This window comes from Triturus cristatus, chromosome 11 (assembly GCF_964204655.1).
Source record: "Triturus cristatus chromosome 11, aTriCri1.1, whole genome shotgun sequence".
Taxonomy (NCBI): Eukaryota; Metazoa; Chordata; class Amphibia; order Caudata; family Salamandridae; genus Triturus; species Triturus cristatus.
This window is the reverse complement of record NC_140594.1, coordinates 848,511,345-848,535,967: the sequence shown is the minus strand read 5'-3', so window position 1 is coordinate 848,535,967 and position 24,623 is coordinate 848,511,345. Positions and strand designations below refer to the sequence as shown.

The following is a 24,623-nucleotide window of genomic DNA, read 5'->3' as shown; positions in this document are numbered from 1 at the left end:
GCTCCTGTGTCTCGATTATAATTTCTAGGTATCTCAGTGACACTTAAACACTTACTTTTTATTAGTAAAAGCTTTTGTACAACCCTTTTAAACATTATTCCCCTAGACTGGGTAGATTTGCAAAAACAAGAGCACTTACAGAAGATGCTATTAAGGAAAAACGTGTTAGCCACCAAGATAGACTAGAGGCTCATCATTCAAGGCGTGCTACTTTAATAATAAAAAATTAGTAGGTGTACCTCAGTTTGCCAAAGAGGAATCCTTGTACTTCATCTATGGGGTCATTTTGATCTATCACTGTGGTGTTCACGTCAGTCCCTGTGAAAAGCAAACAGAAAATGCAAAGCAGATCAACATGGTGATAAAACATAAGTAGGGCACCTAACTCACTTACCTCTAACCCCTTTACTCCTCAAACTGTCAGCCACAACTAAAGAAACGAAAGGGTCCACATAGAAAGAGTGATACTGAGAGAGAGAAAAAAAAAAAAAGGTTTCCAAATGACCCCATACACACCCCCACACACCTCCACACCCCCCCACACACACACACCCGAAACCGCCCCACCGCCCCCCACCACCACCCACCTGTCGGGGAGAGCCATGAATAGCAAATGATCACAACCATGACGTCCAACAGGTAATATTGCCCAAATTCGGCATAACAAATAATAGTGCATTAGAAATGCACACAAAAATAGAATATCTTCCTACCCTGTTCTTTGCCCAATCAACTTCTCCAAACTAAACACCAGTGCAACATCCTTGACACAGATAATCAAATATAACCAACAAAAACCAATGGTTTGAGTACAGAAAACTCAGCATAAGCTTTTGATACTGACAATATACAACCCAGCAACAATTGTACACCAGTCCTTCACTTAAAAAACAAAACACTTTGAGGGGAGCTCCACGTAGATATCAAACCTAGGCATAGATACCTATTTGTATCACATGCTGACCTCCGAGTACAGCTATTGTGTGGCACTCATTACGCAAGGTCAATGATTTTCAATGAAGCTGGTAGCCCTGCAACCAACCCAAACTGGAATTATTAGGGGTGTAGAGTTAACCACACCTCTTATGTTTCCTACAGAGATGTCTGTAGGAAAATGAGAGATATGCTGTAACTCCAGACAGGGCTGTTAACAGCATTACTGGCCTCATCTGGAATTATGGGCCTCTCATGTTGAATAGTAGTTGCAACCGGTCAAATCTCTGGGGGAAAACAGCAGAAAGAAGAAGGAAATAGCAGGCAAATATGATCTGGAATTATTAATATCCCTGGTCATTCCTAATAACTCAGGAAATGTTTATGGTTCAGCACGGAATTCCCGTTAAATCAGCACTGCATCCTGGAATTTAAAAGGGTCCAGGTATTGTGAACTCTGGGGATGCAGAATTAACAACCACAAATCAAAGTATCTCACAATGAAGTCATGTGAAGTATAGTAAAGCTTGCTCAGTAATATGAAGCTACATTAAAGTAATTAAAGACATATGGGTAAAGCCAAAACTACAGAATGATGGGCTTATGTAAGGGAGGTGTGAATATCAGAAAATAGGAAAGGAAGACAAAGTACATTACACCGACCTATATGAAGAATAAAGAACTGGATAAGGAATACTGCTATACAGCCATTATAGTGGTTCATCAAAAGTTTAATCATCAGTGACTTACCTATTACTTGTGTATCATCCTTTGCTTTGTACTCTGTGCTTTTAATGGCCAATTCCACTATATAGCCTGAAAGGAAAACCTTTTCTTTGTTGGGATCCTGTAAGGAGAGATAAGCACGGATGAATAAATTCTGTTGAAATTGAGAGTCAAAAATGTGTCTATACTACTGAATGCACATGTAATGCACAACTCATGTTCACTGGTAAGGATACGCTACTTGCACTGGACACCGGTTCTACAGTAGGCATCTACGTTTCAGATTTACAAAACTTGGGAACAAGTTGAGCGCCTGGAAACAAACAAATGTTCAAGTGCTTTTCCATTTCTTTAGACTTCAGCAGGCAGGCGTCTGACCCTTTGGTAAATCTACTGAGATAGAGGACTCCCATCATACCCTTAATAAATTCGGAACCTCAGTTAAATGTTATCTTTTATTCTGTTTATCAAGCACAAATAACATAAGGTACAACATAAATATAAATGTGTAATCTACTTATGAGCAAGCCTCAGCCATCCTTTCTTCCCAGAGGGGGCAAGTCCATGTCCTTTAAAGGCCACAATGTGCAAGCCCCACCCAACCTTCAACAGCTCTACAGTAAATTATTAAATTAAGAATGATCTTGTCTATCTCCCATCCCATTTGGAAACGACATGGCTACCACAACCTGCAAGAAAATATAGTCACTTCCCCTTGAGTGCACTAGCAGTTCCACCAGATGGCCCATAAATGCCTCAACATCATTGGAGTGAAATTACTTCGATTGCCATGAGTGTCCTTTTCCAGATGTTAAAATATTTCCAACACACCGCTTCTTGTAACACCTTCTCCAGATTTTTAGCAGGGATCAAAATGACAATCATTGGTGCCTTTTCCTCCAACTCTCAAAGGCAATCTGTATCATCCCGCGAAACAGAGATTGATACTCTTCTTCCTGAAAAACAATCAAATACCTCCACATTTTCTCCATCACTGAAATAAACATTAGATGAAGGGAATCCCAAAATCCAGAGATAGTGCCGCTCCTCAATTTAGCTGACATTTTATAACTCAAACCCAGCTTCAAAATGCTTCTTGTTGCCCATTCCATAAATTTCTTTAAGCCTTGGAGCGCTGACTTGGTCTCACTTTTGGTGATTACTAGTAGCTGTATTTTGATGGCTGAGCTTTCCAATTCCTGCTCTATCCCCAAGACTTAGTTTCACAGCTCTCCAATCTTCTATTCTATTTCTCTTACAGCTGCCTCAGTAATGTTGGTTTTCCGATCAAAGCCAGCTTGAAGGGCAATAATGAAACAGAGCAGCATTTCTTCATTCATAGTCAACATAGGAAGTCTACATTCTCTCCTGTCACTTTTAGTGTACGGTGAGACACAGCTTAAAAAAACAATTTTTTATTTTTTCAGCCATTGCAACCAAATTCACCTCAACTAAGCAAGACACCGTGAACAATGTAAGCGATGGAGACCCACTCACAGCAAATAGGTAGGGGGAGCAGGTTATCACCTTGCAGCTCTTCCCTCAGGCCTACAAGAAACTTACAGCCAGGGTTAAGTGTAGATGGGAAGGGACCGGGCCCCTATCATAGCCTGGTGATCCCTGTAGTGATTACTGCTTCCTGCATACTCTTCTGCCTGCACACACCACCAATGAGGCACCAGATTTCTGCCACCGATTCTGGTCCAGCTGCAGGCCTCATAGCAAGTAATGCCCTTCGGCACTACCTCTCAGGGTGATTCAAACACTAGCTTTTGGTATTCAAATTATAAAGTTCCAAACAATAATCATTAGGCACATGCAAACTCTGGAAATTTTGCATTACGCTTGCTGTGCGAAATTCATGAAATTACGCCACAACACCACATACGTCACAGTTCACATCAAAATTGTAGTGCAGGAATCACATGAACAAACAGTATGTGAGCAGCTACTGTTCTGGGCCATTGTGTTTTTTGCACCATTTTTTTTAACCGCAAAATGCGTTTGCGCATCAAAAGTAGATGCAAAGCTGCATTTCGTGCTACAGTATATCGCCAAGTGACACTTATTTTTTACATAATTACTTATTTACCGGATATTTTGTGTAATTATACGCCAAAGCAAATCATGTGAATTTCGTACACTGTTAATAATCATCTGTTCAGCATCCCCTGATCATAAATAAATAAAAAATACAATCACATTATTATACTATATGCTGCACAGAATACAGGTCATCATTCTTCCATACCAAATTACAAAACAATATTAATATAATGGATACTAAAACAAATTCTCCATAATAATTTATGCATGTCACATACCCAAGAAATAAGCAGAAGGAGAGAGTTTGGACATTTTCATTAAAGGAAAGAATGAAGAAATCGGGAAAAATCTTGGGACTACTGTAATCTAAACACACGTTCTTTTTTGCATTTGTCACCCCGAGTGGGACAGGTATGCATAGACGTGGGTCCTGAACTTACCATGCCACTGGCGTCAAGCTAGCCTGGCTAATGAGGGGTGATACCCCGAATACAGTCCCAGGAAGCTTGCCTCCGGTCAATGGAGGACCTGGCCTGGCATTTCGGGCTGAACTACTCCCATGGAGAGTAGGGTCAAGACTGATTTGCATATATCTTGGTCCAAACTGGAATGGCGTGATGAGCAACAAAACAATGGATGTAAGCCCAGATCTCTGTACTGGGGTTGAATGTTTGACATTGTTAAGCATTCCGTCCATCTACTGTTCGTTTTGCAGTAATCTAGAGATGGCATTAAAAGTCAGTAGAAATCTCTTCGAAGAAATATACCAATTATAGTTCCATATTAACAGTTTCATTTATATTCATATGCTGGGGTCAGTAGTCTTCGGAAGTAGTGAGGCTCAATGGGTGTTTAGTAAAACGTGCAACAAGATGCTACACAGAAGAAAAATGGGGTAAAATATCCACTGTTACATCATACAAAGAGGTGGAAGTGTGTATAATATTACGGGTGAATGTTACTCTCTACAACAATAAATATGCATAGTCACAAATTTATGTGGGATCGACTGCAACCATGTTTTCGCGATGAGTGATTTACACGATTCTGATCAAATCGGAGGTTACTTACTGCTATAAAATGTCGCAGCACATAGCCGATTTCACCACCACGAGCTTTTGCAGCAAGCAATTGATGTGCATTGGAAAACTCCCGAGCACCAATGTCAGCATATAGGATCACCACAGGGACATCAGGATTGAAGACTGGATATTTATGATCCCCTTTGAACAAAAACGGCTTGGGCCTAAAAGAGAAAAGACAGTTTTGAGAACAAGCCAACAGAATGTTTTCATTTTGATGACAAAAAAACAACACTAATCGAATTCAAGCAATTTGGCTTCGGTTTTAATCTTACTTCAAGGATGCAACAATAAAGAATTTTTTCCTTCGATTAAATCTGTAGACTAAATGCGGGATTGCTCACTGTACAACTTAAGACAAACTATAGATTTCAGTCCACTTTTATCACTAGGTACAGCACATTACTGATGACTTCTATAATGAATTATTCATACATTTTTAAAATGATACAATTTTAAATCACAGCTTTATTGTGATTGTTCCATATGACTGAAACAGACTTCTACTATATTTTTTTGAAAGGATACTCATTAAATTAAATGGCAGCAAACTAACTTTTTTTTGTATTTCTGCGAATTATGCATCGAGTGTGGTCACCTTGCACTGATTTTTAAAGTAAAAAGTTGAACACCTGGTTTAAATAAAATCATATGATATCTAAAAAGAAATGGAAATAACAGAGCAAATTTCAGTATGTTATAGATGAACCTTGCAACCCAAACGCTACATTTCTAAGAATCTTTAAGAAGGGGTTCTTATGTGATACTGAAAAAGAATTGGGTAATACGGAGTCTCCTTAGTGAAGGCTTTAAATGTGCATTATGAAAGACAACACTTTAAAACTAGTTGACAGTCTACTCCTAAGACATGGACCTTTATGTTGTGGGCATATTTGCCAATAATCTTTAAGTAGAGATCTCAAGTTTAACTTTCCCTCTATTCCTGATCCCATGACAAAGAATAGACACGTCTCACCTTTTAAGTGCAGTTTGTATTAGGGACTCCAAAACATCAAAATTGCAAGTTGACTCTCCATGTACCACAAAGAAGAAGGTGCAGCCATTCGGGGGAGGTTCATCAGCAGCCATCTGTTAAAAATGTTAATCATTTGAGACTCATTCTTTTTTGGTCAACTTTGGTCGAATAAAGTTTTTTACTAACTGATTATTCTAAAAGCTGACATACAATGCAACATTTCCACAGAATCTTCATCGTCCATAACCAGTGAGCTGTAAGGTGCCCACATCTAGATTAAGTAAAATACATAAGTATATTCCAACATTTGTTTAGATTTGATTAGCACTTAAATATGAAAAACTGTTTTTGTTAACCTTAACATGTAATGAACAACTCCAGACTTAGTCTGAACAAGTTAAATCGGTCTTAAAAGGAAAACCAATGTACCTCTGAGGAGCATTATAAAGAGGACAACTCATGCACCAGAGACAAACCAAGTTATTAATTTTTAGACTGCTTTTGTTGTCCAGTGCACATAAGATTTTAATCAGGAATTTAAAGATTTAATGACAAAACCAGACAGTAACAAAAGGTATTTTCCCAATGCTGGTACGTTAGCATCACTACAGGAAAACTACTGCATTATAATTTCAAGTTCAGAGAGCCAAAGACCAGGAAATGATAAATAGCATCCCAACGCCTTAGTTCACCTATTCCTACTTACAATGCTGTGCATTACGTCATGCCGCCAGGCCTGAGCAAACTTGATCTCCCCATCAGAGAGCACTGGGGCTCTAAAGTTTTCCATTATAAAAGGTAGGAAATGGAGCACCACAAGACTTGCCAGGGTGCAGAGAATCAGGGAATACTCAAGGTAAGTAGGAAACCATTTAATATTTTGGTCCAAGTAATAAGCTGCGCAATTAAATTATTTTTCCTTCGGTCAAGAAAAGCTTCTGACGTGATAGATAACAGAAGCACTTACTTCGAAAAATAAACTGTTGTAAAAAAAAAAATTCTTGCCTATTTCAAGATATTTTATGGCTTTCGTTTTGTTAAGTATTATTAAAAATAGAGAAAAAAATGAAGAGGTTAAGAAATCCTTCATAGACTTCTCCAAGCCCATTTCCATGGATGAATGTGAGATTTTCCTGTAAGGCAGACTGGTTTATGTCATTTTACAATACCATCATGCACAATTTGTGGCAGTCGGTTAATTTGGCAGGCAAAAAATCATAGTGGTGGTTGCCACTTCATAGTTTAGGCTGAGCCACCCTTCATATTAAAAAGGCTTTTTTTTATTTTGTATTTGTTATAACTTTGGACTTTGCGCTACATTTGCTAATTTTTGTGTGCAATTCTGTGGAGGAAGGAAATAAGGGGGTGGGGTTTCAAAAAGTGTGTTTTCCCAGGTTAGCTCCTATAGGAAATGTTGCTCACATCAATAACAAAAGCAGCAAAACAGATGTAGTTCAAACTTGGTGTGACAGAGTAATTTTACTCAGAAAGTTTAATTTTCATGGTTTGGTGTAAATCCATTTAGCATTTTATGAGATATTTGTGTTATAAAAGGTTTCTGAGTGGGATTAACATTTCTGTACATCTTGGACATTTTAGTCTGAACGTTCCACAAAACGGGTTCTTGACCTCAACTTCATAAAACAAGGACCTCTCATTGAAAAGGGAAGCTTTTAGATTACGTCATCCTTTTCAGGTAAGCGGCCCCAAAGCGGACATGGAAAATTCAAAGAAACAGAGTGGCTGGCCGCATTCTGTAAAATATGCTCCTGCCATCATTTTAGAATACAACGCTCTGTTCCTGCATCCTCAAAAGAAAGAAAAAGACACAATGGGGTTAAAAGCCCATCAAAGAAGGTATAGGCCAGGTCCTGCTGCAACACCTTCTGTACACAGCCATGTGCAGTGAGAGTAAAGGGGCTGTCCATAGGCCAGGCGGTGCTACAACACACCTGCTTTACACAAGGTCTAAGGCCACGCACATTGGTGAATGTGCATGTTTACAATCATTGCTTTCAGCAACTGAATCGACTGACTGAAATAACACTAGTGAGACCTAGTTAAACATTTATCTGTACATAAGAATGAGTACACGGCTGGTGAATAAAGTGCATCATTAAAGAAGAGACCAACAAAAAATACCAAAATGAAAGAAAAAAAATGATGTTATTAAATATAATGCTACGCGGCCCCAGGTTAAAATTTACACACTCCCTAAAATTACTGTAACTTCATCTCCCTACAGAGTCTTGTAAGCTCGTTGGCCACACTACATTAACTATAATTCCGCCCTCCACCATGCACACGTTTCATAAATTAGCACATTTTAGATGACATTTGTGTTTTTATGAATGGTATGATTAAACATGCTAAACGTGATGCAATATGATAGGGTATAAGAAGTGCATGGGAGGAAGGAGGAGCCTAGCGCTTGACCAAGATGGCCGCGTGAGCTTAGAGCTCCCGAGACCCTCGCGCCCTCCGTCGACTATCCTGACTCAAATCCTGATGGTATGCATGGCACCGTGTTGCTGAGTTGTCAGGGAGGCGATTGATGCTACCCGCGACCGGATCGCCCACCGGGAACCGGACTTATGACTGGCGAAAGATTGCGGCCTAACTCCCGGAGATGCCAGGGGCTAGAGTTGGCAGGATGCCCGACTCCTAGTTGATCAACAACGGCCTGGTGAGGTGTGAACTACCGGACGGAGGCCCTCGCACTTTCACTTTCGGTTTCGTTCCCTTTGTCTGCCCGGACACTGTAGTACTCTGGGTGGTTCTATAACCCCAGGGACGCTCGGTGGGCGATTTTGGAAGAACAAGGCGGACCTGCTCACTCCTTAGACCTCTCTCTGAGAGGGGACGGTCCTCACTGCATTGGACTGCTTGGAGTCCATTATGTCGGGCAAGGCAGAAGGAGATAGGCTGAAGACTAAGTCCACCAGGCGGGGAACGTACTCCCCAAGTCAATAGTATGGACCGCTACGCCCTCCCGAAGACATCGCCGAGTGGATCGAGCCAGGCGCCGGATGCCCAAAAGGAGGACTCGCCTGGGACCCCGGAGCTCTCCCTGCAGGATGTCATGGGCGCGCTTGATGGGATGCAGACCTCGATGGGAAGGCAATTCGAGGCCCTGGCGCATAAGGTGGATGCCATCCTGGTGGATGTCAACTTGATCCGCTCGGACCTGGGCAAGACAAACGAGCGCGTCAAGGACCTGGACCAAAAGACCACGGGCCTCACTGGTGAGGTCGCGGACCTGCAGAACGAGGTCAGGAAACTGAGAGCCGAGAGTGACCTCGCCGCCCGCCGGCTGGAGGACTTCGAGAGCCGGTCCAGGCGCAACAACGTGCGCGTAATCGGGGTACCGGAGTCCTCGGATGAGGCTTCGGCGGACCTGCTTGTGGAAGATCTGGTCCTCAACCATTTGAAGCCTAAGGGCCTTGGGAAGTTTTTCGCGGTGGAAAGGGCCCATAGGGTGCCGGGCGGACGGCCCAAGGCGGGTGCCCCGCCGCGGCCGATTGTCGCCCGGCTCTTTCATTTCCGAGATCGGGACGCTATCCTGCAAGCTTCGAGAGTGACGGGCCCAGTCCCCTTCCAGAATGCGTCGGTGAATTTTTACCCGGACTTTACCCAGCAGGTACAGAGACAGAGACAGAGTTTCCTGGGGGTGAAGCGAAGGCTTCGGGAGCGGGACCTAAAGTATGCCATGCTTTTCCCCGCCAGACTACGGGTGGTGCACGAAGATCGGACATTCTTTTTTGACTCTCCTGTTATGGCTGATGAATGGCTGGACGCTTTGCCCCGGCGACGGACCGGGGACGACACAGCTGAGCATGGAGACAGTGGCCGGGATGGACAGGGCTGATAACTCAAAGCCGGCCTGACTTGATTTGACCATATTTGTAGAATTGGATAGAGTGCAGTAACTGTGGAGGGTTGCGGGAGGGCGAGGGGTGCTCTTTTCCTCCCTTGGGGTACTTTTTGTAGATTTTTGTTTTTGTGGGGCGACAGGCACACTGCAAGTTGGGGGGGCTTTTTAAGCTGCAGCAGGGGTGCAGGGTGGGGGGAGTTATGGGGAGTTTGAGTTTGTTGTTGGGGGGTTTATTTCTGCAAGGCATGAGGATTATCCTCAGGATTGTTCCATGGTGGCGCCTCGGGTGTGGGGTGGGCCTCTTTCCGTTTGAGGATGGGGGGTAGAGGCCTAAGTGTTATAAGCTGGAATGTTAATGGTTTGGGGGATCGCATTAAGAGGGGGATTGTTTTGCAATTTCTGAAACGCTCACTGCCAGACGTTGTACTGCTGCAGGAGACGCACCTCATAGGCAATACGTGCTATGCCCTGAATAGGAAGGGGTTTAAATTCATTGCACACTCGGGATTCTCTTCTGGGTCCAGGGGGTGGGCATCCTCGTTAGAGCATCGCTGCCTTTTGAGGTGGACTCCACCATTGTTGACGATAGGGGGAGGTTTGTGGCGGTGGCGGGGCGGTGGGAAGGAAGGACTTTGGTTTTGGTTTCGGTTTATGTCCCGCCGGCCCTGCAGGCCGCCACATTTGCTGAATTGGGCAGGGCTTTGCTGACTCTCCCGGGGGGCATGCTGGTAGTGGGAGGGGATTTCAACGCTGTGGGTTCCGGACTGCTGGATAGATACCCGCCCAGGGACACAGGGGGGGCTCAGAGATGGCTCCCAGACCTCCTAGACACGTTTGGCCTGATAGACTGCTGGAGGCTCCGGCACCCCACACAGAGTCAATACACGTTTCACTCCGGGGCGCATGGTAGCCTCTCCAGGATTGACTACCTGCTCACTTTGGCCGCACATGCCTCGTTGATATCCGAGGCGAGGCACATGGCACGTGGTATCTCTGATCACTCGCCAGTGTGGATCCGGCTGGATCTCGGTCGAGAGGGAGGAGGGAGGGTGGCCCCCATTAACCCTTGGTATTTCCGAGACCCCAAGATGCGCAGCGCCCTGGTAAAGAAGGTAGATAATTACTTTAAGGACAATCTGGGATCCGTGGACTCGGCGATTTCGCTGTGGGAAGCTTTTAAGACCGTGCTTCGGGGGGAGGCCCTCTCCCTGGTGGTGACTGCCAAGAATCGGAGGGATTGCGAAGTGCGTCGAGTAGAGGAGGAGATTGCGGCCCTTGAAGGAGATATGGAGGAGGGGGTCACAGAGTCCTCGTTGCATGAGCTTTGCTTGAAGCAGGCGGAGTATAGGGACCTGGTGACGGACGCCGCCAAGACCCTCAGCAGGGAACAACAGGGCCGTCTGTATGACGTTGGAGATAAGGCGGGGAAGCTCCTGGCGTGGCTGGACAGGAGGGAACGGGTCAAAAGAGTGGTGCCAGAGTTGATTGGAGAGGGGGGAGAGGTGATTGTGGAACCTGAAGGGATTGTGGAGTGTTTCGCGGAGTATTTTCATAGGGTTTATTCCTCTGTGTCGGACAGGCCGCCCGAGGACTCGTCTGATCTCCTCCGTGATATCGAGTTGCCCTGCCTCTCTGACATAGATAGGGACGATTTGGATGGCGACATCACGGTTGACGAGGTGGCGGGGGCGATTCGCGCATTGAATTCGGGTAAGGCCTCTGGACCGAACGGACTGCCGATCGACCTGTACAAACTGTTCCCGGATAGGGTCGCCCCTCACCAGCGCGCCATGTTCTTGGAGGCGCGGGGAGACGGGATCCTTCCGTTGGATCAGCGGCTGGCGTCGATTGTGGTCATACATAAAGAGGGTAAGCCCCGAGATAGATGCGCCTCCTATCGGCCCATTTCACTCCTCAACGCTGAGCCGAAAATTCTGGCCAAACTCCTGGCAACCCGTCTGATTAGAGTACTTGGCGATCTGGTCCACCCGGATCAATCTGGCTTTATCCCGCACCGAAACACAGCATTGAACCTTAGGCGTCTTCATGGCGTCATCGCCAGGGCGGGCACGCTGCGTGAACCGGCTGTTGTGGCATCTCTCGATGCCACGATGGCCTTTGACACGGTGGAGTGGGCATATTTATGGGCCGTGCTGGCCAAGTTTGGTTTTGGTCGCGGGTTTGTGAGCTGGGTCCGTTTGCTGTACGAGGGGCCACTAGCGAATGTTGTGGTGAATGGTCGGGCATCTGCTCCGTTTCAGCTTGGAAGGGGTACGCGGCAGGGCTGCCCCCTGTCGCCTCTGTTGTTCGCCCTCGCCCTTGAACCGTTGGCTGCGTGGATACGTTGGCACCCGGATATACGGGGCCTTCGGTGGTCGCCTGATCACGAGGACCGTATTTCACTGTATGCCGATGATATCCTGCTGTATCTCGCCTCACCTAAGAAGTCCCTTATAGTGGTCTGTGACGTCCTCGCCTCGTTCGGTAGGAATTCAGGGCTTGTGATTAATTGGGGCAAATCGTACTTGTACGTTCTTAGTGGCGAGGTCCCACCGATCCCTAGAACATGTTCGATACAGGTTGCCCAGCAAGGTTTTGTGTATTTGGGGATTTTTATATCCATGGATCCTGCTGTGCGCTATGAGAGGAACCTGCTCCCCCCCTTGGCACGCTTGAGACGGGATGTTGAGGGTTGGCGGAGGCTGCCGCTCTCCCTTGTTGGGCGTGCGGCCATGTTCAAAATGATGTCTCTTCCCCGCTTCCTCTACGCCCTCCAGAACACCTTGGACTGGGTACCGGCTAAATACTTTCGGGAGGTCGAAGGCCTCCAAAGGACGTTGCTATGGGATGGGCGGCCGCGAATAGCTATTTCAAAGTTGACGCTCCCATGGTACGATGGGGGCATTGCGCTCCCAGACATCCGACGGTACTACTGGGCCACGCAGTTGAGCGTGATCAACCATGGGTTCTACGGCCCGGCCCTCAGCCCTGGGTATGCCATGGATAGGTGGCTGCTGCGCGGCGGCAACTACTACAGGGCGTTGTATTCGCGGTCCCTAGACTCGTCCCTCACGGGGCCCACAGGTGTGGCGGTGCGCGTATGGAAGATGGCGACCGACTCGCTGGGCTGGAAGGACAGGCTAACCCTCGCTACCCCATTGTTTGAATCGGAACGGTTGGGACGACTCTGGCATACGAAGGGCTTTGATAAGTGGGATCTGATAGGGATATCCAAGGTGGGGGATGTGCTGCATAAGGGGAGGGTGAAGTCTTTCGAGGAGTTGCAGACTGAGTTTGAGCTAGGGCCTTCAGAATACTTTAGGTATATCCAGCTGCGTCACGCCCTCCGATCAGTCCTAGTGGAGGGTGAGAAGGTGCCGGAGTCTTCTCCCCTTGAGGACCGAGTCCTTGATGGTCATATGCCCGAGAGCACGATTTCGCTTATATATAAGAAGTTGATAAACGTCCGGGCGGACTTGCTATTGGGCCTGAGAGAACAGTGGACCAGGGATGGCCTCGAGTTGGATAATGAGGACTGGCAGTCAGCGGTTTCTTCGCCTAAGGAGGTTGCGATTCCGTCGCGTCTGAGGCTGGTGCAGCTCAAAATACTGCACCGGGTGTATGTTACGGGGCCACGGCTGGTCCACATGGGATTCTCGGAGGATGGCCTGTGCAGAAGGGGATGTGGTATGGTGGGTACTTTCCTGCACATCATTTGGGAATGTGGGGTCGTTGTGGAGTTCTGGAGGAGAGTCCATGCAGTTATGGGGGAGGTGACGGGCATTGTGGTACAGCCGGAGGCGCGGTGTTGCCTCCTGAACGTTTGGGGGCCCACTGATCTCGATGAGGCACAGACCCAATGGGTGACTCTGGGTAACATGGTGGCTAAGAGGGATATCGCGCGATTATGGGGCTCCTCGGGTCCCCCTACACTGACCGCGTGGAAGGAGAACATGGATTGGAGCATGTTTAGGGAGAAGACGGTCTACTGCTCTAGAGGTCGCCCCCGGAAGTGGCACGCCATCTGGGGGCGGTGGAACCAATATAGGGGGGGAATATGTCTTGCCCCGGATCTGGAACCGCCCGAGGAACAGCTTTCCCCCTGACCTACCATCCAGCACAGTTTTGGTTTGGGTGCCCGTTCTGAGCCTCTGCTGTTCCCCTTCTTCCTCCGCACACAGTCTTATAATTAGTAGATGAGTGGGGTCCTGCCTCCCCTGGGGGCTTTCGCCATGGGATTTCAATGTTCTGCCTTGCTGGGGGTTGTTGTGTGTTTTTTCTGTGTTTATTTAAAATTGGACCTTTGCATTACTCTTCGTACTGTATCCGGGACGCATTACTGTATCTAATTTGCAATGCTGCCGAACCTTCGGGCTGTCGGCTGAATAGCTGTGTCCTGAATTTCGAAATAAAGGTTTTCAAAAAAAAAAAAAAAAAAAAAGAAGTGCATGGGAAAGGCACTTGCTATAGTTAATGTAGTGTGGCTAGCGAGCCTTCAATATTCTTCTGTAAAGAGGTGTGCGAGATTAATTTTAGGGAGGGGCATAAATTATAACTAAAATATAACTAGAACTTTTTAATCTTTACGGTTTTTGTAGTTTAAGTTGATTTTCTATAGAAAGAATTAAATAGGTTTTCCTAACTATAATTAATCTTTGGTTTCTTCATTGAAAAAGGAAAATGCTACTTACCCTGCAAGCATCTGTTCATGGCATGCAGTGCTGTAGATTCACATGCTGTGCATACTCCTGCCATCTAGGGCAGGGACGGACGTGTGCAACTTGTTTCTGTTCAAAGTCTTTGAGTCATGAGGTGTGGTGACTTCACCTATTGTAGGCAATGCATATGGGCATCGGCTCCATAGTTAAATTGTTTTTCCGCCTCGAGGGCAAAGATGTAGATGGAGCATAGAGATACAGCGCTTCTCCTGAGGCTTGAGCCGGGAGTTTTAAACCTGGTTTTTAAAACATTTGCTGCTATTGTTACAGTGCATGTTTTTATTACCTTGCTGCTACTGTGCCACTTGCTCGAACGGGCCCCTGCCGGACAGACTTCTCTGTCAAAACCCGTGTAGCAGTGTTCTCATTGTTGGTTTAAGCCTTGGTGCACGCCGTGGGAGGGCGAGGCATATCTTCAGAGCCAGCGGTTCCCGCGAGACAGGGCAGGACCGCCATTTTCAGGTTATCAGGCTACTCTCTGCACTTGAAACTCTACTTAATGTGCATGCAGATGCGCCGCTGGCGTGCCGAAGGCGCGCCTAAGGCAAGCCTGTCTGCGCACCAACCCGCGCACAGCGCCAGCTACGCTGCCAGTTTCCCGCAGGTACGCAGACCAATCTTAAGATACTCCAGAGATCAACTGCTGTATCTGAATGGGGGTAGAGACAAACCAAACTATAAGAGTATTCCTTTGCAACCTAAAGGCTCCTCCATTTTAGACACATGCCCCAACTGCCATATAACACTCCCCAGGAGCCTTTATCCGAGAATTAACCCCAGTAGACCTAGTGAGATCTCACCTGGGAAGGAAAACTCTAAACCCAAGGACGGTGTGACAAAATGTCTACTGGTGAATGCTAGATCCTTAGTAAAACATAGCTTTGAGTGCGTCAGACTACTGGAAGAGCAAGGTATTAAATTGGCATTCATTACGGAAACCTGGATGGATGAGGACTCTGGGCTAGACCTAGCGACGGCCACTCCACCTGGCTTCCTATGCTCCACCTTAAAAACAGACCTATGGGGAGAGGAGGGCGGCTAGCAATAATCTATCATAACACTCTAAAAATAGTGTCTCAGCCCATAAACAGCAGTCTATGAAGCACTAGCATTCAACGTTTGCTTATCACCCCACCACTCCCTAAAGGGTATCCTCATGTACAGACCACCAGGGTCCAGAAAACCCTTCTTAGCTTCGCTTGGGACCTGTGAGGGAGTCCCCGGGGGTGCACCCGCTAATAATGAAAGAATCTCGCAATGTCCGTCATTGAGCCCTTACCTTACGAAAGAGAAGAACATACCCGGCACGACATCTCTAATGGACGCCTATTCCCTCCTCCCACAGAACGTCGGAACTAACCCAGAAGTGATCGGGCATCAGGAAGTTGTATGGACCAATCAGGAACGTCGGTAGAAGATTGGGACCATCAGAAAAAGGGAAGAGACAACGATAGGAGCGCCAGCGGAGGAGGAGGAGACCCCGGAACCAGAGGATCGAGAGACTGATGCTGTCCAGGAGCAAAGCCGGAGCAGAGGAAACAGAAGAGGACGCCCCGAGACGTGGACCGAAGAGAAAAAGGCGGTAGGGGGTGGACAGGCTTAAAAACACTCTGTTGGCTCCCCGGCCCCAATATTGCGCCTAGCCTGTAAAACAACCACACATTCCTATTTTTTTTTATTATTATCACGTGGCATGGTGACGGTATTCCCATCCAAAGTAGACCCCGATACTGATCCCTACCTTTTTTTTTTTTTTTTTTTTTTAAGTCTATTCCGGGATCCCAGTGGAACTCTAGAAACCCGTAATAGGTTTCTCGGCCGTCAAACAAAGGAAACACCTTCATCAAGTTCATCCAAGACCTGGGAAGACTGCCTACTCCCTGCCATCTAGCATTCTGAACCCTTTCAACTATGTGCCATTTACTTGAACTGATTTGTCTTGTGTTTTCAGACTGACATATACTTACAATAAACACTACTATTGAACACATACGGCCTCCTCACTTCTGCTTCCGACCATCCCTCTCTCCGACAGGACCCTACTTGAAGAAGGGCTCTTTTCCAACTCCTATACCATTCTGGGAGATTTTAATTTCCACCTGGAAACCCTTATGGATCCAGATACAAAAAACACTCCTAGATCTGATGAGCAGCGCTGATCTGAACCAATTGATAAGCGCGCCCACCCATAAGGCAGGCTATACGCTGGATGGGGTCTTCTCCAACCATCCACATCTAACCTACACAGGTACAATACCATTGGTATGGACGGATCACGCAGGAATCTTATTTTAATTAACTACCCCAGCTCACAGTCACAAAACAGGGGGGCGGCCTAAATCAGATAAAAACAAGGGCCTGGAAAAAAGTGTTGGGACCCGAATTACAAGAATCGCTTACTACCACCTTGTGGCCACAGTCAACAACTGTGGAAGACGCTGCCAGATCATACACTGAATGGGTTGACACAGCCTGCAAAAAAACTGGCGCCGGAAAAACTTGTTTACCCTAAACACACTACACCAACCTCTCCATGGTTTTTGGAAGAGCTCAGAAATCAGAAACTAACCTGTAAACGACTAGAACACAAATGGCGAAAATAATATAATATAGCAGATAAGGATGTTTAAAAACAAGGTCTCTCCGTTTATAAACAAGCAGTGTTCAATGCAAAAAGCTCTTCTTTATAAACCATATCAACTTAGTAAAAAATTCCACCAAGCAACTGTACAAAACCATAGCCAGGCGAGCGTCCCCAAGTCCACCTAAGGTCGAATCAAGTCTTGAAATGAGCAAGGAAATTGCTAAGTTCTTTCAAAAAAGGTAGAAGCTATCTTGTCAGCCTTTAACCAACTCCTGCAGGCCCAAAGCAAGTCTTAGGAGCCTGCCCGTCACTCGAAAAATTCACCCCACTCAGTATCGAGGACACTAAGCTGCTTATGGCCTCAGTTAAGTCCGGAACCCCCTATGACCCCTGTCCAGTGACAGTGGCCAAACTAGCCCTGGAACCAATTGCCACAACCCTGAAATCAGTATTCAATGCTATGTTTGAAACAGAAGACTTCCCTAGTTGCTGGAAGCGGGCCTCCATACTCCCACTGTTGAAAAAAACAGTTTGGACCCAAAAGATCCAAACAACTACAGACCTATCTCCCGCCTCCCACTACCAGCTAAAATAGTGGAAAAGGAAATGAATGCACAGTTGAGTTAATATCTATATGAGAACAGGTTACTGGATTACACGCAATATGGCTTCAGAGCAGGGCATAGCACGGAGACCGCCCTGATAATCAACTGAAGAAATCAGGAAAGCCCTAGACCAAGGTTGTAAGGCAGCCCTCATCAGGCTGGATTTGTCCGCAGACTTTGATACGGTCCATCACGATCTTTTGATGTACTGTTTGTCTAACAAAAGAGTCAAAGGTAGGGCATGGAGGCTTCTAAAAGCGTTTCTAACTGACAGGAAACAAACAGTCTCCTTAGGGAATTTCGAATCTAAACCTTTCTCGCTATCGTGTGGGGTTCCACAAGGTTCGTCCCTTAGCCCGACCCTTTTTAATGTGTACGTGGCATCACTGGCTCCCTTGATAAGATCTTATGGTTTTAGCCTTACGTCCTATGCAGACGACACGCAATTGTTGGGTCTCCCTTACCAGGTCTTGAAGCAGGCATTGGCAAGAACTTCAATGACTGTATGGGAGCGATTAATTCGTGGATGTCTCAAAACAGCCTGAAACTTAACTCGGTGAAAACAGAGGTGCTCATGTTTGGAAAAAAACGCCAACTTCTGGACCCCAGACTGGTGGCCAGCAGATCTGGGCATCCTTCCCCAAACCCACTGGGAAGGCAAAAAAATCTAGGTATCCTAGTGGACGACAAACTGAATTTTGAGCACCAGATAAAGGCGACCATCTCTGCTACCTTTCACTCCCTCAAACTGATAAAAAAAGGTCAAACCGTTCTTGCCAGAAGAAAGCCTAAGAACAGTCGTCTCATCCATTATTTTATCCTGACTGGACTACTGCAATGGGCTTTATTTAAACACCCTAGAGCGACATCTGAATAAACTACAGACCTTGCAAAATGCAGCAGCAAGGCTAGTGACAGTCACCCCCAAATTCATATCGGTAGCCACTACATTGGCTTCCCATCATGAAAAGGGTGAAATTCAAATCACTGTGCACGGTCTTTAAGGCACTTCATGGTCAGGGTTCCGGGTTTTTGACCCACCAATTTCGATGGTACACACCCAAAAGAACTCTTCGCTCATTAAGAGCCAAATTTGTGAGCATACCGCCCACGAAGAAAGCTTCGTGGGGAGGGAGAAGTTTTATCACAGGTGCGGCCAAGGCTTGGAACGCCCTCCCTTGGAGTCTGAGGAACTCTACAAACCTTCTAGCCTTCAGGAAGCAACTCAAGACTTGGCTTTTTAATGCTTTTTAATGAATAACTCCCTACAGCCACACTTTCCCCCCCGTGCCACCACGTTTCTCAGTAGAGTTGAGCTAGCGCCAAGCCACCACAGGGTAATCGTGCGCTCTATAAATAAATTAACATAACAAAAATAAATTAACATAACAGAAGACATGACCATGCAAAGTAAGGAACTAAGGATACGAATATCTGATGTAGGAGAGGAAGAACCTGTTGAAGCATTACCATATGGAAATGTTCTGACAGTATGTAGTGGTTTAATTCTCTGAGATCCAATACTCGTCCTATGGAACTGACCTCTTTGGAAATTAGAAAATAAAGAGAGTAAACCCCTGAACCTTGGTACTGAATTGGAACTGGTTCTATGGCTTTCTTTTGTAAAAGAGATTGCACCTCTTGTTTGAGTAATTGCAAATGGTCTGAAGACAATTTGTGAATGCGAGGTGGAATGTTTGGTGGACTGGAGGTGAGCTCCAGGCAATAACCATGTTGGGTAAGGTCTAGCACCCATTTGTCGGTTGTTATAGATTGACAAATGGGGAGAAACTGCTGAAGTCTTCCCCCCGATAGGTGTGTGTGGGCAAGTCAGTGTTTATTAGGGGAAGGGATGTTAAGTGGTGTGGCGCCTTTACCCCTGCCTTTGGAATTGTTTCCTTTATATCCTCCTCTGTAGAAACCTCTAGAGGAAAAGGATTGGTTGTTGCCTTTGTAAGAGGGTCCGATGTTGTTTTGGACCCTGCTCTGTAAAATGAGCGGCAAAGGGGACAGGAGGACTCCCATGGATTTCGCCTTTTTTTATTTTTTCGAATGATTGGTTGACTACAGGACCAAACAGGTGTTCCTTGTCAAAGGGGGCGTTCAAAATGAACTGATGAACCTTATGCTTAAACCCAGAGATCCTAAGCCATGCATGCCTTCTAAGGAGAATGCTGGTATTGATCTCCCTAGCTGCAGTGTCAGCTGCATCTAAAGCATATCTTATTGAGGAGCTAGAGATGAGTTTCCCCTCTTCAACAAACTGCTGAGCCTTTGTTTTATGTTAGTGTGGGAGATATTGAAGCAGTTGCTCAATCTCACCCCAGTGTGCCCGGTCGTACCTAGCTAGTAGTCCTGTGTGTTTGTGATGTGCCAGTGGTTAGCGGCTTGAACAGCTACTAATTTTCCAGAGGCATCTATACGTTTGGATTCTTTCGCTGGGGGAGGTGCATCCTCAGAGGTTTGGGGAGTTAGATCTTTTAAGACCATTAGACACTAACTGGGAGTCAAGAGGTAATTGTCCCTTAATAATCCAAGGATCTGATGGTGAGGGTTTCTATATTTTATCTACCCTTGGAGTTAAAATACGTGCTCTGACAGGGTCTTTAAAGATATCATCTGCATGTCACTTCATGCCTTTAAGCATAGGGAGTGTTTGACTTGACCTATGTGCGGACTCAAGGGTTTCAAATAGAAAGTCCTCTTCTAATTTTTCTTTATGTAATGGTACCCCATGATACAATGAGATGTTGATAAGCCATATTATCTTGTGTTGATCGTTTTGCAGGATAAAGGTCTGGCTCATTGTCTACTGGAGAGTCAATGGTGTATTCATTCCATGGGTCTGCAGGCAAATGAGTATCATCATCACTCTGATCCACATCTGGCTCTGAATGTGGAGAGATCCTGGAGGTGTTGTGTAATGAATCTTCAATTATTAATTGTGGAGGAGGTGGAGAAGGTTGTGGGGCAGGATAAACAGGGCTATAAGCCATGTCCTACTTCTTCACGGGAATCTTCTCAGAAGTGCCCTCTGCAGGAAGCTTGCGTTTTTCTGGATTTTTAGCCAAAATATGTCCAGTATCAGGAATAATATACATTTTATTTTGTTTGCGATCCAATTTGGCCTTAACATCTCAAATTAGTTCTGGAGGCTCGAGAACATGGTCCTTGGATTTTGGCATCCAAATCAACTTTTCTTTAGAATGTTTCGGCTCTGAAGCGCGTTTGTGTTTCGAGCAGAGTGTTTCGGCTCCAAACCAGATTTGTCCTTGGAGCCTGATGATTTTGAATGCAAAGGTAATTTCAGCTGACTCGTTCCCGAGCCGGAAGGCGGGCGTCAGAAACATTGTCTCGGTGCCTACCTTGGCCAGAAGGCAGAGGTGGTGCCTAGCTTTATAAGTTTTGGAAGAGGATTGAGGGGACAAGGGGTCTTCGGTACTCAAGGCACCCTGACCCAGAGGCACATCTTCAGACGCCAGATCGATCTCGAGCTCGCAATCGGACTCTGGAATGGAGAGGGCCTCTTCTGCGGCAGACGCTTTGATCTCTTCTTGGTCGGATTCTTGCCCAAAGATATCCAGCGTGTTGGATGCTTTGGCGCTGCATCTCTCGTCATTCAGCTGGACTATCTTGTTGAGTCTTCTTGGTCCGAAACGACTTACAAGCGTTGCAATGTTCCTCCTTGTGCTCTGGAGAGAGGCACAAGTTACAAACTCGACGTAGTTCGGTGCGACGGTACTTGGCGTGTCAGCCAGCACAGAATTGGAATGGAGTTGGTTCCATCGGCAGAAGGCTGGCCCGACGTGGCAAGACCAGACGCCCACCCACAAGAGTTTTCTATTGAAAATGGAGTTTGTTGAGGAATCAGATATGTGGAGAACAGGAAAACGCGTACGGAAAGAATACAGTCAGTGGTAGAGTGGATTGCACACCGAGGGGAACCCGAAGAATGTATTCTGGAGCGCAGCAATACACGCCTGAACCCGATGGTGGAAAGAAAAAAAACAAACTATGGAGTCGATGCCCATGCGCACTATCATCGAAAGGATGAGTCAACTTACCTTGTTACAAAAGTGGGTCTTCATAACTAGTGAAATATATTTGAAATGTTTGAACAGTTCACTTAGCTATTTTAGTGTTGTGTTCGACAAAAAGCCTGACATTTACAGCCTTTCATTTAACATGCTTTGCACAGTTCAATTGTCACACAGTGCACCTTACAAAATCCTCTAAGTTTAGACACAGAAAGAAAACTAAATGCAGGAAAGACAAACTGACTTGACCTCTGTCTCTGAAAGCCAGCTGATGTGACAAGATAAAAATTATTTTAAATCGTGTTATTGCCCTTTCACTTTGAGAGCAATAAAGATGCCTTTAAATCTAGTTATCTTGTCACATTTGCTCTGCTTTCAGAGAAAGGAGGTCAAAAGTGAGTTTGTTTTCCTACATTTACTTTTTGATCTGTGACTGAAGTTAGAGGATTTTCAACTTGCCAGAAAGGGAGAGTAGTCCCTAAAAATAGCTCGCCCCGAATAAATCTTGCTCAACAATGCAAGTGGGAAAGTAGATTTTTCGACCCCGGATTAGGATATCAAATGCTTCCTGTAGCCACTCATATGGGTTTTGAACTGAATTTATTGTGTCTAGATCAGTGTTGGATGTTATTTGTGTTTCGAAGTATTTAAAATGGAGTTTGTTCCATTGTCAATAGGTGGTTGCATGTACGGTGGTTTTAGGTGTGTTGTTATTTGGTGTTGGAAATCTTGCAAATGGTGGTCTGGCCATGTGACTGGTATCATCGTTTGAAAGGTAACTAGTTTGGGATTTGCAAAAACTGACATCAAGGATGTGTCCAACGATGTGGACGATCAGATGTAGATTCAGAATTATAGTGTGCACAGAGTCCAGTGGAACCCCAAAGGTAGGCAGAGGTAAAAGTAGATAGCACCTTACTCTCCATTTGTGGTAGTGTGGGCGAGCAGTAAGGCTTTATCAGAGGGAAGTGTTAAGCATTTGTTTTACACACTCAATCAACAAATGATGTCACACACTCAAAGACCGAACTCAGACCAATTTGATTTGTAAAAACGTATTATTTAGTTGTATTCATTTCCTAGAACCCAGCAAGCCTGGCACAGGTAAGTGTATATGATAACTTTCAAGGCAGATTGAACAATACAAGCAAGCTGAATGAAAATGACTGACAGGTTTGTAAATGCTTTCAGTACAGTGGAAATTACTGTTAGAATACTTTGAATTACTTTACAGATTACTTTTTGGATTACTTTTTCTACTCAGTGTGATATGCCTAGATATCACACTGGGAAATTTCTCAGAGGAAAGGTAAGTAAGCAGCTTTTAGTTATGTGAAGTTTTTCACAGTTTAAAAAAAAACAAAAAACAACTCCACACTTAAAACAAGTTTTAGGAAAAACAGTTGGTGTATTCCCAGGGTCAAGAATGCACTCTCAAAGCACCTTCAACGTCACTAGGGCAGCCGGGTGCAGAGTGCTGAGGCCCGATGTTATCCAATGGGGGATAGGGGGCCTTCGGTTGGTGGCTGCTCACGAGCAGGCCACAAGGTTGTGGGAGCAAAGCTCCTGGGGTTTAGTTCAGAGCAAGGGGGATCCGTTTTAACACCCAAAGTACACCCGCAGCAGCACAGGGGCAGCTGAGTGCAGGATGCTGGTTTGGTGTTGGGTGCTCTGTTGATTTCAATGGGGATTCTCCGGTTTTAACAATGGCTGCAGGCTCAGGGACGGAGATCTTATGGAGATGACCGCCAGCTGGAGAGGTAAGTTGGGACGCTGGGACACTGTTGGTTGGGCCACCCAAGGCCGTGGGACTTCGGGTGCAGGGGTGTCTTTAGGCATCGGGATTTTCTTACCAGCTGCGGTCAGGGGGATAATCCAGAAAGAGGCTGCAAGCTTCGCTGGGAGATTCGAGGCAAGCCAGAGATCACCAGATCTTAAGTCAGGCTCACCGGGGAGACCTCCTTGTGGTGTAGGGCCACTCGAACTCAGGCCGTTGGCGTCGGGTGGAGGGTGGTGCAGACTCGCGGATTTGGCAGGAGCCAGAGTCTGTGGGTGAGCAAGTCCGGTGCTCAGGAGACAAAGTCTTTCTTGTGGAAGGCAGGGCAGGTCCTCAGGGTTCTTGAGGCTGCTGGCTGCAGGACACACTGGGATTTCGCAGGTTTGAGTTGGGGACAGGCCGTTAGGGCTGGGACCAAGTCAGTGGGTGTCCTCCACCTCTTAGCTTTAGCACGGCTTCTTCGGTCACCCTTCTTTTTTGTCGGTTCTTGTCTGATGAGGCAAGGTTCAGGGGTGCCCCCAATTACTAGCTTTAGGGGCATTACAGGTAAGTAAAGTTTGGGACCAATGGGTCCCTTCCTTTGGGTGGGTACACCCCCGATTATGCCACCCTTCAGTGGAAGGGGGGCACATGCCTCACGCTGGTTGGCTGGGTTCCCCCATCTGCAAGATGGTGGGGACTAAGTTGTGCTTCACCTCGCCTCCCCTGAGGGGTGGTGTTGGTAAAGGTGGGCACACCTCCCTTCCTCACAGGCCTGGGGAAGCTCACAAAGGCGGCAAGCCATTGAACCATCCCATTCACGGACCCTGCCCATCCTGGGGGAGGAGGCTTGGCACATCGTCCCAGGATGCACATTGTTTCAGACCCCCGAGAGCAGCAGGCTCTTGACCCAGGAGTCCAGAAACAAGCCTGGTGGTGGCAGCTGGCGAGCAGCCACTCAGCCTGGACACTTGTGTTAGGTCGTTTTTCAGGAAGCATCTCCAAGACTCCAATTCCATACTGGCATCAGTGTGGGTTTAATGTGCTGAGAAGTTGGATACCAAACTTTTCAGTTTACAGTAAAGCCATTATGGTCCTGTGGAGTTCATAACGACAAACTGCCAGTACCATATACTCTTAATAGCAGTACTGTGCTTACAATGTCTAAGAATTGGCTTAGACACTGTAGGGGTACAGGGCTCATGCACCTGTACCCTCACCACTGGTATAGTGCATCCAGCTAGGGGGGGGGGGGGGGGGGGGGGGGGGTGAGCTATGCCAGGGCA

At 46.3% G+C, this 24,623-nt stretch overlaps 1 protein-coding gene across 5 annotated transcripts in view; it reads right to left on the bottom strand.

The window, feature by feature from the left end:
• UGGT1 (UDP-glucose glycoprotein glucosyltransferase 1) overlaps positions 1–24,623 on the bottom strand; it is an 827,334-nt gene that overhangs the window by 716,608 nt on the left and 86,103 nt on the right. For all 5 annotated transcript variants that reach the window (XM_085634645.1, XM_085634646.1, XM_085634643.1 and 2 more), the window contains 4 exons: positions 5,764–5,876; positions 4,777–4,951; positions 1,684–1,780; positions 240–318 (listed from right to left, as the gene is read on the bottom strand). In XM_085634645.1, the coding sequence (XP_085490771.1) occupies positions 240–318; positions 1,684–1,780; positions 4,777–4,951; positions 5,764–5,876 (464 nt within the window). The remainder of the gene's footprint in view (positions 1–239; positions 319–1,683; positions 1,781–4,776; positions 4,952–5,763; positions 5,877–24,623) is intronic.